This window comes from Ovis aries, chromosome Y (genome assembly GCF_016772045.2).
Source record: "Ovis aries strain OAR_USU_Benz2616 breed Rambouillet chromosome Y, ARS-UI_Ramb_v3.0, whole genome shotgun sequence".
Lineage (NCBI taxonomy): Eukaryota > Metazoa > Chordata > Mammalia > Artiodactyla > Bovidae > Ovis > Ovis aries.
In genome coordinates, this window is record NC_082741.1 from 20903788 (window position 1) to 20920171 (window position 16384).

General features: G+C 42.1%; 1 protein-coding gene across 1 annotated transcript; it reads right to left on the bottom strand.

The window, feature by feature from the left end:
* Positions 1-1281: 1281 nt before the first annotated feature.
* Positions 1282-2879, bottom strand: LOC132659030 (zinc finger protein 280B-like; the record flags this gene model as incomplete). Its single annotated transcript, XM_060408533.1, is given in 2 exon segments — positions 1282-2150; positions 2153-2879. Coding segments are annotated over 2 exon segments (1596 nt in total), but the record flags the coding sequence as incomplete, so codon positions are not given.
* Positions 2880-16384: the final 13505 nt, after the last annotated feature.

The window sequence follows — 16384 nt, forward strand, 5'->3', positions numbered from 1 at the left end:
ATGGGAAATTACACACGCAAAGAATTAGCTGTTAACTGTACTACATTTGTGTGCAAGGCAAGATAAGATACAGAACCGAAATCTTCACATGGTCAACTCGGGTAAGACACATGTAACTGGAAAATGGAAGCAAGAGTTCCAAAAAGGCTTTAATCACCCTGGACTATTTTTATCCACTATATTTACGATTCTTGGACAACTCCACTGTAGCTTAAGGGTAAGAGAACTCAATTTAGCCCAATTCAAAAGCTGAACAGATTTCCTCTGTTTGATCCTTTTCAGCTACAACTATGGGTCCAGCGCCAATCAAAGTGGACGTCAAGGCTCTTTTTCCTTTGGGAATTGTAACTTGCTTTGCTACTGTGTCTGACACAGATATGCCGACCTCACTGTGACTACAGGCCAGCCAAATGGGAAAGGGGACAGAATGAATCAAATTCCCCTTTTGATCACTCAACAGGAGGTCCACAGGCACCAGGTCTCATTAACGATCTCTGCTTCTCCAACTGCAGTCAGTGCTACACAGGGCCTGCTTCATGCTTGCCAGGGTCTCTCACCAAACACAGGCATTTTAACGGCTGGCTTCCTTGAGATGTCCCTGGGCTAGGTGAAAGCACTCTGAGACAGTGTTCCTTCTCCCTTGGCTCTGTGCCTGCAGTGAATGTATGCCTCTTCCTCAGCTGGGACACGAAGCCACAGCTCTTCACTGATTAAATCCCGTGTCTGGTCCAAACTCAATTCGTAGCTTCTCCATCAACCTCCACTGCACGCTTTCAGAGCCAGGTTATCTTAGATCAGCCCAAGAGGCACTTCAGAGAGTGACATTCAAATCTGGCTATATAGCTGATACTGAGATCTGCAAGGCATGAAAACACTTCAAAATTACGTTGCTAAAACACTCTACAGATTATATGTATAGGAGAGCTTTCGAACTTACAAGTAACATCAAATACCAAAATAGGTTCTTACTTTTCCTTTCTCCACTTCTCTCATTCTCTCTCTCTCTCACACACATGCACACATCCTTTTTACATGTTAAGACAATTACACGAAAAACAGATCATAGATTTTTAAATAGCATCTCAATATGAAGATCACACAAAACTGTACTTCCTCTATTTAAAACAAAATCACATAAATTACCCATCGGTTTTCCTATATTTGATATTATTGAATAATGCTATAAGTTGATCTTTTTGTTTTTAATGGGGTTTTTAACTTTGACTGAAATACTTGCTTCAGACTTACTGAAGGCAGAATTAACTATTATTTTTCTTTTTTTGACCTCCTCCTTTTAGATTTGGGGGGTGATGATTCAAAATCAGATGTGTTCACAGTAATGGATGCAACTTCCACCAATCCTGGCTGAAGGGGTTCCAGTGATACCTGAATAACAATTTTTGTTTCAGGAGACAATCCTTCTAGCTGCTTAGGCTTCTTAAACATCTGATGACACTGGGTCTTGTGCTCCCTCTCCTCTTTGGAAGTTAAAAACTGCAGCCGACATTTGGAACACTGGTGAAAACTCTTTTCCCAGTGCCCTCGATGATGACGTCTGTATGCTGTTGCAGTTTGAAAAATTTTGAGACAAAACGGGCAAAGTAAATTCTTGGTGTTACCATGGTATGCTCTGAAATGTGCATCCACATCTGCAAAAAATGATGATCTGTAACTGCAAACCTGGCATACATAGGGCATTTCACCAGGCTTATGATTGTCTTTCATGTGCTCTAAGAGAACCTGATCTGTCTCAAAGGACAACTCACAGATGTGACAGACTGCGGAGGGCTCCTGGGCCGTGTGGACACTTTCAATGTGACACTGCAGCTGGAAGGGAGTAGGAAACTGGCGGAGGCAGTGCTGGCAGGTGGTGTGGGTTTTCCAGCTGTCACCTCTCTGCCTCTCAAGTTCCAAATGGTGCTTCACGTGATTCATAAACTTGACATTTTTTAGAACTTTCAAGCAGCTGAGGCATTTAAATGCCGTGTGGGTCTTCGGTTCTGGCTGCCCAACTCCTCCATGCTCGCCATAGTAGAAGTCACGAAGTAACACAATCAGATTTCCTTCTGTGGGATCACCAATTTTGTTTGGACTTACCAAACTTGGAAAATCAGTTTTTGTCCGTCCATTTTCCCCTAAAATAAAGGTCTTACAGGCTTGCAATGAACACTGTCCTTTGGAAAATGTTTTGGACAAGGTTCTCCATTCTGAACATGGCTTAGTGAGGTATGGACACGGTCTGGTGTGCTTTGCTGAGTGGTCTCTATATGAAAAAAACCTGACGGGGAGAAACCTAAAGAATGTTCCCCTACAATGCCATCACTGAGTTTAGGCCTTCTGGGATTTCTGCGATTTGTTTCACAAGGGGAAACTCGATTTGATACATGAGGACTTTTATTCATATCACCTGCAGAAACTGCTGTTTCTACTCGATGCTGCAATGACCTTGTGAAGGTAATCAAAGAAGAACATAACTCCTTCGAAAAGCAATCAGGCACTATTTGTGGTGAAAGATTTTTATAATCAGCTTGAGACGGAGGTTCAATAATAATAGGACTGCCTGTTGATCTTGAGTCAGAGTCAGACACTGGCAAGACAGTCTTTGCTTCTGATGTAGGAGTCACATGACTAACAGGCTGTAATCTGTGAGCGTTACCTCTCCTGAAGTGACCACACCTTTTTCTCCTTGAATAAGAACCTGGGGTATCTCTGTTCAGTATGTTTGAAACGACTGGTTTTGAAGCTGAGCTCATCCCAACAAAGATGACGTCAGCATCTTCATTTCCATGTTCCACTCCAACCAAGATCACTTCATCATCATCATCAGCATCTACTTGTTTCGTCTCTCCCTCCCTTTTCTGTACTTCTGGCTCTTGTTCTTCTTCACGTTACATACGTGGGAGTTCCATATTTTTAATACTTTCTTATTCTTAGAGGGTGCGGTCACAAGTCCCAGTGCTTCCTTTATACAAACTGCCACCTAAGTGTAAACATACTACAGATTAGTTAAGTACAGAAAAATGGGCTATTTGATTATCTCCAAAACTCTAGAGTACTTATACACACCCTTATCTTACAAAGACACTGAGTGTCAACCAGACTCAATGACAGCTAAAAAACCTACGACTACAAGTCTACATGGCTCTAGAATCATTGCTTTGTCGCATGTTCACTTTAACCTCTTCTACTTAAAAAAATAAAGAGGGGGAAAAAAAACAAAACGCCACACTGATCATTACGTGAAATCACATGTAAAGGAGAGTATTTTTACAAAAGCATTGTTCTACAGCGTTTCGAAGCATAGACTTTGGAGTCATAGGAGATTAAGTTGGAATTCTAACTTAACCACACACCAGTTGCCTCTTCTTGGGCAAATTTGTAACTTTTAAATGTGTTTTTGTATCTTAAAGACAAACATGCTTATTTCTTAGACTTAAGGTTAACAGCTTTTTAAAAAGGCATCAGCTATTCAATGGCATCTTGTTTTGTAGTAAAAATGGAAGAAAATGGATCTTAAATGCACATTACAACTGATCCATAAATTCTAATTTCATAAATGTTAACAAACAAAATAGGTAGCAAATTCAAAGTATAATCTATCTATACCTAGTTAACAAACAGCATAATTCAATGTCAAGCACTTAATTCAGGCCTAGGAAACTGAGAATGAGCTCTCTGATAATCTCACCCCAATTCCACACAGATATATCCTAAATTTCTCCCTCTAATCCTGGCTAAACTTCAATCCAACAATGCTTCATCTTTACGCCACACGTCTCTTCCCCACATAGCAGGCAAAATGATGCCAGTCTTTCTCTCATACCAATATCAGACAGAGACATCACACACACACCCACACACACACACAAACACACAGAGACCTGATATCTCTTATGGATACAGGTGAAAGAGTCCTCAACAAAATACTGGCAAACAAAATCCAACAGCATATAAAAAAGACTGTACACTATGATCACATGCGATTTAGGGAGGTATGCAAAGTTGGTTCATTATAGGAAAGTCAATCAACATTATGCCATTTTAAAACAATAAAACAAATAACACATCTGCCTGAAGAAAAGGCATTTCCCTGAATCTAGCACCTTTTCATAACCTGGGATAAAAGAACATTTAATAATTAAGAACAGAAGAGAACTTTCTCAATCAAAGGGCACCTGTAAAATGACCCACAGCTAACATCATACTTAAGAATGAAAAACTGAAAGCTTTCCCTCTAAGACCGGGAACAACACAAGGAAGTCTATTACACACTTTGGCTCAACATTATACTGGCAGTTCTATAACCAGAGCAATCAGGTAACAAAAGAGAATTGTTGCTGTAGTTTCAAAAAAAAAAAAAAAACAACGAAAAAACACAAAACAATAAAAAACAAAAAACAGCCTTCAGAATGGAAAGGAAGAAGTCAAAGTATATTAGAGATAAGATAATTTACTATAGAAAATGTTGAAGAAACACAAGTATTAGAATTAATATAAAGCTTGCAGAATAGAAGACAAATATTTTAAAAGTCAACCACATTTTATACAGTAGCAACAAATGTTGTTAAGTAAATACTTGAATCTACACTAGCATTCAAAAGAATACTTAGGAAGTCAGAAAGAGAAAGACAATATATTCTTTTGAATGGCTGAGTAATACTCCACTGGGTATATGTACCACAGCTTTCTGATCCATTTATGTGTTGATGGACATCTAGGTTGTTCCATGTCCTGGCTATTATAAACAGTGTTCTCCATAGTGGCTGTACTAGATTGCATTCCCACCAACAGTGTAAGAGGGTTCCCTTTTCTCCACACCCTCTCCAGCATTATTGCTTGCAGACTTTATAGGAATCAATTCTAATGAGATGGATGAAACTGGAGCCGATTATACACAGTGAAGTGAGCCAGAAAAAAAACACCAACACAGTATACTAACACATATATATGGAATTTAGAAAGATGGTAATGATAACCCTGTATGAGAGACAGCAGAAGAGACACAGATGTATAGAACAGATTTTTGGACTCTGAGGGAGCGGGAGAGGGTGGGATAATACGGGAGAATGGCACTGAAATATGTACACTATCATGTAAGATAGTCTCCAGTCTATGTTCGATGCAGGATACAGGATGCTTGGCGCTGGTGCACAGGGATGATCCAGAGAGATGATATGGGGTGGGCGGTGGGAGGGGGGTGAGGATTGGGAACTCATGTACACCTGTGGCGGATTCATGTCAATGTATGGCAAAACCAACACAGTGTTGTAAAATAAAACATAGTAAAAATAAAAATTAAAAAAAAGAGAGAGAAAGACAAATATCGTATGGTATCACTTATATGGACTCTAAAATATGCCACAAATGAACTGATCTATGAAAGAGAAACAGACTCACAGACATAGAGAGCAGACTATGTGATTCCCAAGAGGGAAAGGTACGGCAGGCACAGATTGGGAGCTGGTGATTAGCAGATGCAAAGCATAATATATACAATAGACAAACAAGAGCGTAGTGTATAGCACAAGGAACTATATTCATAATTTGAGATAAACAATCATGGAAAAGGGTATGAAAGAAATTGTGTGTGCATATGTGTGTGTTTACATATGAAGGAAAGGAAAGGGCAACTGTTGGCAAGCACGTACAGAAACTGGATCCTTGTGTGTAACGGATAGATTTTAAAATGGTGCAACTGCTACCAAAAACAGTATAAAGGCTCCTCAAAAAACTAAAAAACTAGACCTGATACATGATTCAGCAGTTCCACTTCCGGATATAAAATCAAAAGAAGTTAACATGGGGTCTTGGGATATCTGCAGAGCCGTGCTCACAGCAGCACGAAGCACAACAACTAAGAGGTGGAAGCATCGAAATGTCCATCAAATGTGATATATACACACAATGAAATATTATTTAGCCATATAGAGAAAATTCTGTCACATGCTACAGCATGCATGATCATTTCAGACATCAAGCCAAATGCAATAAGCCAGTCGTACAAAAAGACAAATACTGTAAGTTTCTACTTGCATGAAATAGCTAACACAGTCAAGCAATAGAAAGGAAACAAAAAAGAATGATGGAGTCCATGGTCTAGGTCAACGGGCAAGAAAAGAAGACTTGCTGTTTAATGGGACAAGTGATGGGTACAGAGTTTCGATTTTGCAAGCTGTAAAGGTGTAGAGATCTGCTTCATAACAATGTAATAAGGAATTCCCTCGTAGTTCAGAGGTTAGGACTCCACAGTGTCCTATCAGGGGCCTGGGTATGATCCTCAACCAGGGAACTGTCATTCAAGCTGCACAACACAGCTAAAACAATGACAACAACAACAAATCAACACTGTGACTATGTGTGTGTATATGTCTTAGTCACTCAGTTGTGCCCAACTTTGCATCCCCAGGGACTAAAGCTCACCACGTTCCCTTCTCCATCAGATTTGCAGTGGGTTGACATTTCTTTCTCCAAAAGGCTGATGAAAGTGTGCAAAATACTTAGCATGCAAAAATGGTTAAAATGGTAAAAATTTAAGTTAGATGTTTTCTACAACAATTAAAAACAGAAAAGCATTTAACAACCAGGAAAAGAATTTGAATAGACATTTCCGACTCTTTGCAATCCCATGGACTGTAGCCTACCAGGCTCCTCCGTTCATGGGTTTTCCAGGCAAGAGTGCTGGAGTGGATTACCATTTCCTTCTCAAGGTGATCTTCCTCACCCAGGAATTGATGCCAGGTCTCCTACCTTGCAGGCAGACATTTGAATATTTGAAATTCACCTGTGGCCTTGACAAGAGTGGCTTTATAGGAAAATGAGAGAACTCGAGATAACAAAGTCTAGGAACAACTCTGCAGAGGTCTGTAACAAGCAAATATGAAATAAAAGCAGCAGAAGCAGGATGTGTCACCAAAAGATGGATTTGTAACGACAGGTCACATTATAGTCAGTCAGTTTGCTGATGGGAACCATCCAGAGAAACAGAAACCTTAATCCAGGGCAAAGAGGAGACTTGCTAGAACTTCAAGAAATGAGTAGGTCTAGAACTGAGTAGATCAAAATTGAGTACATCAGGCCAGAGAGCACACAAGCTGGAGAAGGCAATGGAAACCCAAACCAGTACTCTTGCCTGGAATATCCCACAGATGGAGGAGCCTGGTAGGCCGCAGTCCATGTGGTTTCGAAGGGTCGGACACGACTGAGCGACTTCACTCTCATGCACTGGAGAAGGAAATGGCAACCCACTCCAGCGTTCTTGCCTGGAGAATCCCAGATAAGGGAGAGCCTTGTGTGTGGCTGTCCATGAGACTGCAGAGTCGGACACGACTGAAGTGGCTTAGCAGCAGTAGCAGCACACAAGAAGGGTACACAAGCCAAATAATTTGCTCACATTGACAGAGCTGAGATCATATAAAAAAAAGGCTGGCATAGTGGATTAATGGGTATGGTAACCAGCCTTCAAGTGAATTCAATCTCCTAATATTCCCACCCCTGTGTAGTTCTCTCTCAATCTATCACAGGGTAGACCTGTGAGACTAAGCAAATACACAAGTGAAGATGTGTAACATCTCAAAAAAGACTCTGCACTTTATCATGGGTGCAAGCGCTTTCCTGAATCACTCATTCTGAGAAAAGACAGCAGCCTCCACAAGAGAAGCCCCTTGGAGAGGCCCACAGAAGGAGGAACTGAGGCTTCAAGAGTACAGACAAGTGAGAGAGCTTAGATTCAACAAGCTAAGTCTTCAGAGGTTGCCAAGCCAGACAAAAGCTTGACTACTAACTACCTCAGGAGAGATCCTAGGCCAAGAGATAACAAGTGGTAAGTTCTTTCAAACTATTCCATTTTGAGATCATAGGTACAACACAAACATTTCAAGTTTTAATACCATTCACATCATACTTACACACAGAACAGTTCTCCTATAAATATAGCTAAAATCAAAGCACACACACACACACACACACACACACACACACACACACACACACTCACCCAATCCAAAGCACCGAAACACAGGAGTTGCCTAGCAGCCCAGTGGTTTGGTTAGGACTCAGCCCTCTCACTGCCAGGATCCTGTGTTCGATCCCTGGCTGGGGAACTAATGTCCTATGAAGCCACATGTTGTGACCAAAACAAAACATGCTGTGAAGTCAAAGCTGTACCAGCAAGATAAGTATACAACTCAGCTGTAAGCACAAGTGGCTGGGCATAGAGCTTCCTATGATCTTGTTTACTCGCATGAAATGAACTCAGATGGTGCCTGACCCCCATCCAGTGGAGCTGACTTACTTAATGAAGAAAAGCCCTTAAGGGTACAGAAATGAGAAAGCAATCTCACGTGAACATGTTAAATCACAGGATATTTTCTCTGAATGTACCACTGGATTCATTCATTCATTTGGCCATGCTGTTTGGCTTGTGGGGTCCCAGTTCCCTGACCAGAGATTGAATCCAGACCACTGTAGTGAAAGCCCAGAATCCTAATCACCAGGCCACCAGGGAACCCCCACACCTGCATTGCTTTGCTTTGCCAGCTAAAACCTTAGGATATGTGCATTGCCCCATTTTAGCCTCACCAAGTGGTAGGAGTCAGCTCTACACAGCTTAAGACCCATGGTGTTCTTACTTTTTTTCTTTCAAGAAGGCAGGCGAAAGCAAGTCACTCTGCCTGTTTTTAAGCTTGCCACTCAGAAAGCTGCAAACCTGAAACCATGATGGCCCTGAAGTCAGCACCCGCAATCAGGGTCAGGTAATCCCCAATCAGGAATACTCTCTCTCAACAGCAACGTGTCAGCCAACGAATGAAAGGAGAAAAACGCAAAGTAAGAAAGCCACACCTTTGTCCCTGTTGTAAAGATGTCTGTCACCTTACCTCAGGGGCCCACTGAACTCCTGAGCGCTTGAGACCTCCCAGTCAGCACACGGTCACATCCTGGGGACAAGCAGAGGAAACGGCCAGGGTGAGTCCCCTGTTCTGGGAACATTCTATCCCCCCAGGCCCTACCTGGTCCTACCCTACGGATGCTGACCAGGCGTCTCACACTCAACCAGACCAAGTGATTGAACTCCTTTGCCCTGAGCTTCTTCCTCCCACCTCCCTTCTCTCAGTAACAAACAAACAAATACCTCATCTGCCAACTTCCCGAACCAAAGGCCTGAATCTCGGGGCCCCCAGGGACGGGGCAGCCCTGGAGTCTGAGGAGAGGCAGAGGAAACAGGAAAACGACTAAAGCACCAGGACAGTGAAGAGGCTGCTAGATAGATGTTTTTTTGGTTTTTGTTTTTGTTTTTTTGCTGCTCCTGCCTGACTGTGCCTGGGTGCAGAACCGGGTCGGGCCGTGAAGATTTGTGCGTCTGTGTTTAAATACATTAGGTTCCACAGGAGAGCTGGAGCTGGTGCCAGGGGCCAGGGGCCTAAGAGGCCCTTTCCGCGAGCTGGCTTGTCCCGCCCCTGGGCAGGAAAGCTGCTGGAGGGCAGAGCCCGCCCAGACTAGAGAGGGGAGAGGGCGAAAGGAGCCTGAAGCCTGTGGATCCTGCCGCAAGCTCTCACCGCCCTCACCAGCCACTCCGCCGAGCAAGGCCTTGTGCGAGTGGGGACCTGAGAAACCCTCCCTTTAGCCGTCAGGCACTGCTTTGGCTGAACCACGCTCCAGTCCTTACCGGTCCCCATTGAGGGAGGAGACAGAACTGCTGGCAGCTCACCTGCCCTAGGCAGTTCCAAGATTAACCCCGAGGAGTCGAGCCTGCGGGGACCAGGCCTCCTCAGGTCTGGGGCGCCGCCTCAGCTCCCCCTACAGGCGAGCGGGCTGCCTCCGATGATTGGCTGCCAGGTGTCGGCACCTGCCATCGGATTGGCCGCGAGGCCGAGTTGGGCGCATGCGCGCGCAATAAGCCCGTCCCCCACCCCCTCCCCCCATAAAAGCAGCCGCTGTAGGCGTGGTCAGGCTGAATCTGAATGTCAAGGATCTTGGGTCAAGATTGCTCAGCTCACCAAATGCGAAGATAGAAAAAGCAGATGGCACAGTCGCCAGGGCACAGGGCTGAGAACGGCCTCCGAGTCTACCAGGGGAGTCCAGTGATGGTGTCCGGCACTCACAGCCCTCAGGGGTGACCTCCCTTAAGCCAGTTCTTTGCTTAAGGAACTTGTCCTTACAGTGCATCTTGGGGCCCCTCCTCTTGGAATTCCATTTCAATCAAGGCAGGGCAGCCTGCCCCTGTTTTTGCATTGTCTATTGTGAGCTGAGAATGAGCTTTACTTTTTCTTCTTCTTCGTCTTCTTTTTAATTTTAGAGCTTTTCACTTTTAATGGCTGAGGAAAACCGAAAAGACTTTTCTTTTCTGACGTGAAAATTGTGTGTAATTCAGTTTTCGGAGTCCTTAAAGGTGGAAGAGGGACTTGCCAGCTTCTTTGGTTATCCTCTATGCCTGAAAACTTAATTAATTGCCAATGGTCATATTCGCAAAGCCTAACATATTTCTTTTTTGGCCCTTTACAGAGTGTTTTTTAAATGCTCTGTTCTGCTGGAAGTCTCCTGGTAGTCATATGGAAGAATAAAGTTTTGGTTTTGTTATAATATTTCTTTTCTTTTTTTTTTTTAATACCTTTTCTTTATTTTCCTCAACTCATGTTATTTCCCCCCGCCCCCAGTGTTTTTTTTTAAATGTTAATATCTTTAATTCTTACATGCGTTCCCAAACATGACCCCCCCTCCCACCTCCTTCCCCTCAACATCTCTCTGGGTCATCCCCATGCACCAGCCCCAAGCATGCTGCACCCTACGTCAGACATGGACTGGTGATTCAATTCTTACATGATAGTATACATGTTAGAATTCCCATTCTCCCAAATCATCCCACCCTCTCCCTCTCCCTCTGAGTCCAAAAGTCCATTATACACATCTGTGTCTTTTTTCCTGTCTTGCATACAGGGTCGTCATTGCCATCTTCCTAAATTCCATATATATGTGTTAGTATACTGTATTGGGGTTTTTCTTTCTGGCTTACTTCACTCTGTATAATTGGCTCCAGTTTCATCCATCTCATCAGAACTGACTCAAATGAATTCTTTTTAACGGCTAGTAATACTCCATTGTGTATATGTACCACAGCTTTCTTATCCATTCATCTGCTGATGGACATCTAGGTTGTTTCCATGTCCTGGCTATTATAAACAGAGCTGCGATGAACATTGGGGTACATGTGTCTATTTCAATTCTGGTTTCCTCAGTGTGGATGCCCAGCAGTGGGATTGCTGGGTCATAAGGTAGTTCTATTGGCAATTTCTTAAGGAATCTCCACACTGTTCTCCATAGTGGCTGTACTAGTTTGCATTCCCACCAACAGTGTAGGAGGGTTCCCTTTTCTCCACTTCTCCATTATATTCATTTTTCATTCTTTACTAATTTCATTCCTTCATATCACTGTAAGTTTCCTTTAGTGGAAGCAATGAAATAACATCAAAGAAAATACCTCTGTTGGTAGTTTTAACAGGTAACATGTTAGAAGGTATATGCTCAACTACAAATATGTTGAATATATACAGTAAATACCACTTTAAGTAGCTTCAGAACTTGTATCTGGTTTCAAGTCACTAGGAAGGTTTGTTGAACATCCAATATTCTAATCTCCAGCTGTTCTCAACTTCACAAAGATACAACTTTTTCAATAATTTGTTATCTCAAGTTTAAACTCCGTTTTAGCCACATATATGAACATGCTTTCTAGGTCACATGATTGAATCTGACCCATTGCCAAAAAGTGAAAATTTTGGAATACCTTTCTCAAAAGAGAGATGTTGTTTTCTTCTTCCAGAAAGACTGGTAGTGCAGCCGATCTTTGAACAGTTTGTCGGTTTTTGTTAACTCCATAAAGATTAAGCTGTCGAATTAACCTCTTCATGCTCTTGGTTTCAAATTTTCTGAAAGGCTCCTTTCTTTCCAAGACTTCTTTCCTGAAGAGTTCTTCATTGATCACTCTACATGTGCCTGTCTCATCCCACCAAATAGACTCAAACTGATCACTTTCCACTATATTCCAAAGTTTTTGTGGAAATGTGAGTGAAAGAAAATCATTCACATCATCTGTTTCAGAGACAGAATATGTGTAGTGTGGCCTTTTGATCACCAGATCCTCAGACAAAGCCTGAAAAGCATATTCTTCAATCATAGATCTCAAAACTGAGTCCCCAGATGTATAATCATACCAGTAAGATCGAATGGAGGTTTCTGAACCAGTGGACTCACCTTTAGGAGGTCCATCTTGAATTTCTGAAGAAATATGTGCCATCTCAGGGAAATCTTTCTTCAGATAATGTTCTCATTTGTCTGCTTTTACACAATGCAACTTCAAATGATGTTTGGCTGGCCTACAGAGAGAAACTCTCTGGACAATCACAGAGATCCTCCCTGTCAAACAGCTGTGACATCACAAAATCACTGGTCTCCTAGCAATCGAAGGTTAGTTGTGACATGACAAAGTCACTGGTCTCCTAGCAACTGAAGGGTAATGTTCAACCAAGTGTTTACTTCAGCATCAACTTAAAATACAGACTGCTGGCAGAAATAGTAACCAAAACCATGAAGCATGCAAAAATCTCATTAGTCAATTTGGCCTTTTTTTGGGGGGGGGGGGTCGGGGGGGGGTTCCTGTGTTTGGGATGGTCTTTCTCTTTCTGGCAGTTTGTGGTTCCTCTTTATTGTGGAGGTTCCTCCCTGTGGCTGGGGTTGGACGAGGGGCTTGTCAGGTTTCCTGGTTAGGGAACCTTGTGTCAGTGTTCCGGTGGGTGGAGCTGCATCTCGTCTCTCCGGAGGGCAATGAAGTGTCCAGTAGTGAGGTTTGAGATGTCTATGGGTTTGCTGTTTGGGCAACCTGTGTATTGAAGCTCCAGGTTCTGTTCCTGTGTTGCTGGAGAATTGGCATGGTATGTCTTCCTGTGGAACTTGTTGGCTCTTGGTCGTGCTTGGTTTCAATGCAGGTGTGGAGCTTTTTTAGAAGATTTCTTTTTTTTTAATAAATTTATTATTTTAATTGTAGGGTAATTACTTTACATTATTGTAATGATTTTGCCGTACATTAACATATGTCCGCCACAGGTGTACACACGTTCCCTTTCCTGAACCCCTTCCCTTCTGCCAACCCGTACCATCCCTCTGGGTCGTCCCAGTGCACCAGCCCCAAGCATCCAGTATCATGCATTGAACCTGGGCTGGAGACCCATTTCATATATGATATTATACATGTTTCAATGCCATTCTCCCAAAACATCCCACCCTCTCACTCTCCCACAGAGTGCAAAAGACTGTTCTATACATCTGTGTCTCTTTTGCTATCTCGCATACAGGGTTATCGAAAACTCACATCAATAAATCTACTTTATTTCTGAAATAAAAGTGATTTATCATCCTTCTATGCACACATTCTTAATATTCAGTACTGTTACCCTAGCAGACTTGGTCTACTTGCTTCTGTGCAAACAAATTTATGAATTGACTGTGGGTTTCAGTGGCGGGGGGGGGGGAGTGCTTATTGTAGGACGAAGCATGGTGTCTTAGCAGCTGGTGCTTCAAAGACACAAATCCCCAAATACTTTCAGGGGGACTATTTTAATGGCTGAGTGAGGGTGGAACATGGGGTCTGTGATCAATATTGGGACATTCTACTAATGGCCTATTAGTGAGGATATTGGGAGTCCACATCATTGACCGTCTAGTTCCAACTATGCACTTACATTTCAGCCTGGTTTGGGCTTTAGCATCTCTAAAATTGTTCACAGGATATTGCTCCGAATGTCAGCGATGGTCCTTGCTGCTGCTGCTGCTAATTCGCTTCAGTCGTGTCCGACTCGGTGCGATCCCAAAGATGGCAGCCCACCAGGCTCCCCCATCCCTGGGATTCTCCAGGCAGAACACTGGAGTGGGTTGCCATTTCCTTCTCCACGCTGGCCCTTGAGGAGGGACTAAAGACCCTTGAGTTTGATTAGTGGCTAAATCATTATTATTGTCTATCACTTGATTGTTTTCCTTAGTTTCTGTCTTTTCTAGCTTCTCTGATTAAAATTCCTTTTGAACATGAGGAGGTCTACAATCTCCTACCTCTCTCTCTCGATTTCCATGCTTTTCAATCTTAAGAAGGGACTGCTTAGTACAATAAAGGAAAACAAGTCTTGGACTTAGAGCTCGATCTTAAATATGACAGAAAATCTCAGTGCAGGTTCCGTTTCTTTTTCAGGTTTCCCAGCTCTTGGAGTGATTGAGTCAGCAACAACTTTGGCTCTTTCCTGTTGAGATGGAGCATGGAGGTGGAAATAATTTTAAAATCTAGGCTTGCTATCAACAGTTTATGATATGAAAACATACCTCTATTTTATATATATTATATATATATATATGTCTATGTTAGTATTTTGTCATTAAACTGGACAAACATTTGAAAATTGGTCTATATTTATGAAAAGGAGAGAGGTGAGTGATATAAAAGAGTCCTCATATGTTACATGCAGCCAAGGAAACATATTTTGAAGTATTTCAACTTACATAATATTCAACAATCGAGTAGAATTTGAATCATTCTACATTTGGGTTTTATTGTTTTCCCATTTCTATTACACCTAACATGAATTAAAAGGCAATGTTTATTACAATTCTCTTTCCGAAAGCTATGACTTGCACGTAATCTAGATGCACATCAGCAGATGAAAATGTAAGGAAGTTGTGCTATATATTCAAATATAATATTACTTAGCTACAGAAAACCACATATTTGTGTCACTTTTGGTAAGGCAGTACAACCTGCAGCCTATTATTCAGAGCAAAAAAAAAAGTTAGAAAGAGAAAGGCAAATATTGTTTATTAATGTGTACAAATGGGATTTAGGAAGACAGTAACAATGATTCTGCATGAAGGCCAGTAAAAAAGGTCCACATATAAAGAACAGACTCTGCGACTCAATGGCAGAGTCCAAGGATGGGATGATTGGAGAAATTAGCATTGAAACAGGTACATTACCATACATAAAAGAGATGACCAGTGCAAGTTCAATGCATGAAAGATGCATCCAGCTCTGGTGCTGTGGATGAACCCAGAAGCGTGGGGTAATAAGGGAGGTTTGAGTTGTGTTCAGGATAGGGGCACGCATGTATCCATGCGGCTGATTCATGTTGATGTATATGTCAAAAACTATCACAGTAATACACAGTAACTCTATTCCAATTAAAATAAATCATTTTTTAAAAGAAATATGAAGAAATACAAAAAGAATGCATTCAGAAATAGCAGGGACATGCTCCAGAATACAACCTCAACAGTTGTTTCATATCTCTTCAAGAAAGCGGGCTTAGGAGGGGCAGAACATGTGTGCTGGTATAAAAGCTGAAAGTCGAAGAAGATAAGCTTGAGATTGCAACTGTGCAGTTGCAGCATGACCTCAGTATCATAGTCTAAATAGTGAAAGACGCATGCGGCACAATGCAAGCTTAGTAGATCGGCATGACTACTGTGGAGCTTAGGCTGAGTAGGAGTTCAATGCATGCACTTGAGCATCCTTTCAGGAGTGACGGTACGTATGTTTCAGAGTGACGATAAAGAGATGCAGCGAAAGTGCTCTAAAATGGTGGACAAATACTTGTAAGAAGGAAGGTTCAGAGTGGAAGCTCAGTATTTGCTATAGACTTAGACTTAAGTTGAAGACAGTAGGGAAGACCACTCGATGATTCAGGTTTGACCTAAATCAGATCCCTTATGATGGTACAGTGGACATGAGAAAATATTTAAGGGATTAGGCATAATATAGTGTTTGAAGAACTACATTTGGAGGTTCATGACATTGTAGAGGAGGCAGTGATGAAGACCATCCCCAAGAACATGAATGCAAAAAGGCAAAATGGTTGTCTGAGGAGGCCTTACAAATAACTGAGAAAGGAATAGAAACAAAAGGCAAAGGAGAAAAGGGAAGATATACCCATATGAATAGAGTGCACCAAAGAATAGCAAAGAGCGATAAGAAAGCCTTCCTCGGTGATGAGTGCAAAAAATAGAGGAAAGCAACAGAATGGGAAAGAGTAGAGATCTCTTCAAGAAAATTAGAGATACCAAGGGAACATTTCATGCAAAGGTGGATACAGTAAAGGACAGAGATTGTATGGACTGAACAGAAGCAGAAGATATTAAGAAGAGGTAGCAAAAATCTATACCGCAAAGATTGAAGAACTAGGCAGAAAAGATCTCCATGATCCAGATAATCATCATGATCTAATCATTCACCTAGAGCCAAACATCCTGGAATGTGAGGTCAAGCGGGCCGCAAGAAGCATCAATAGAAACAAAGCTAGCGGAGATAGAGAACTCCACTTGAGTGATTTCAAATCCTAATAGATAGTGAGTGCTATGA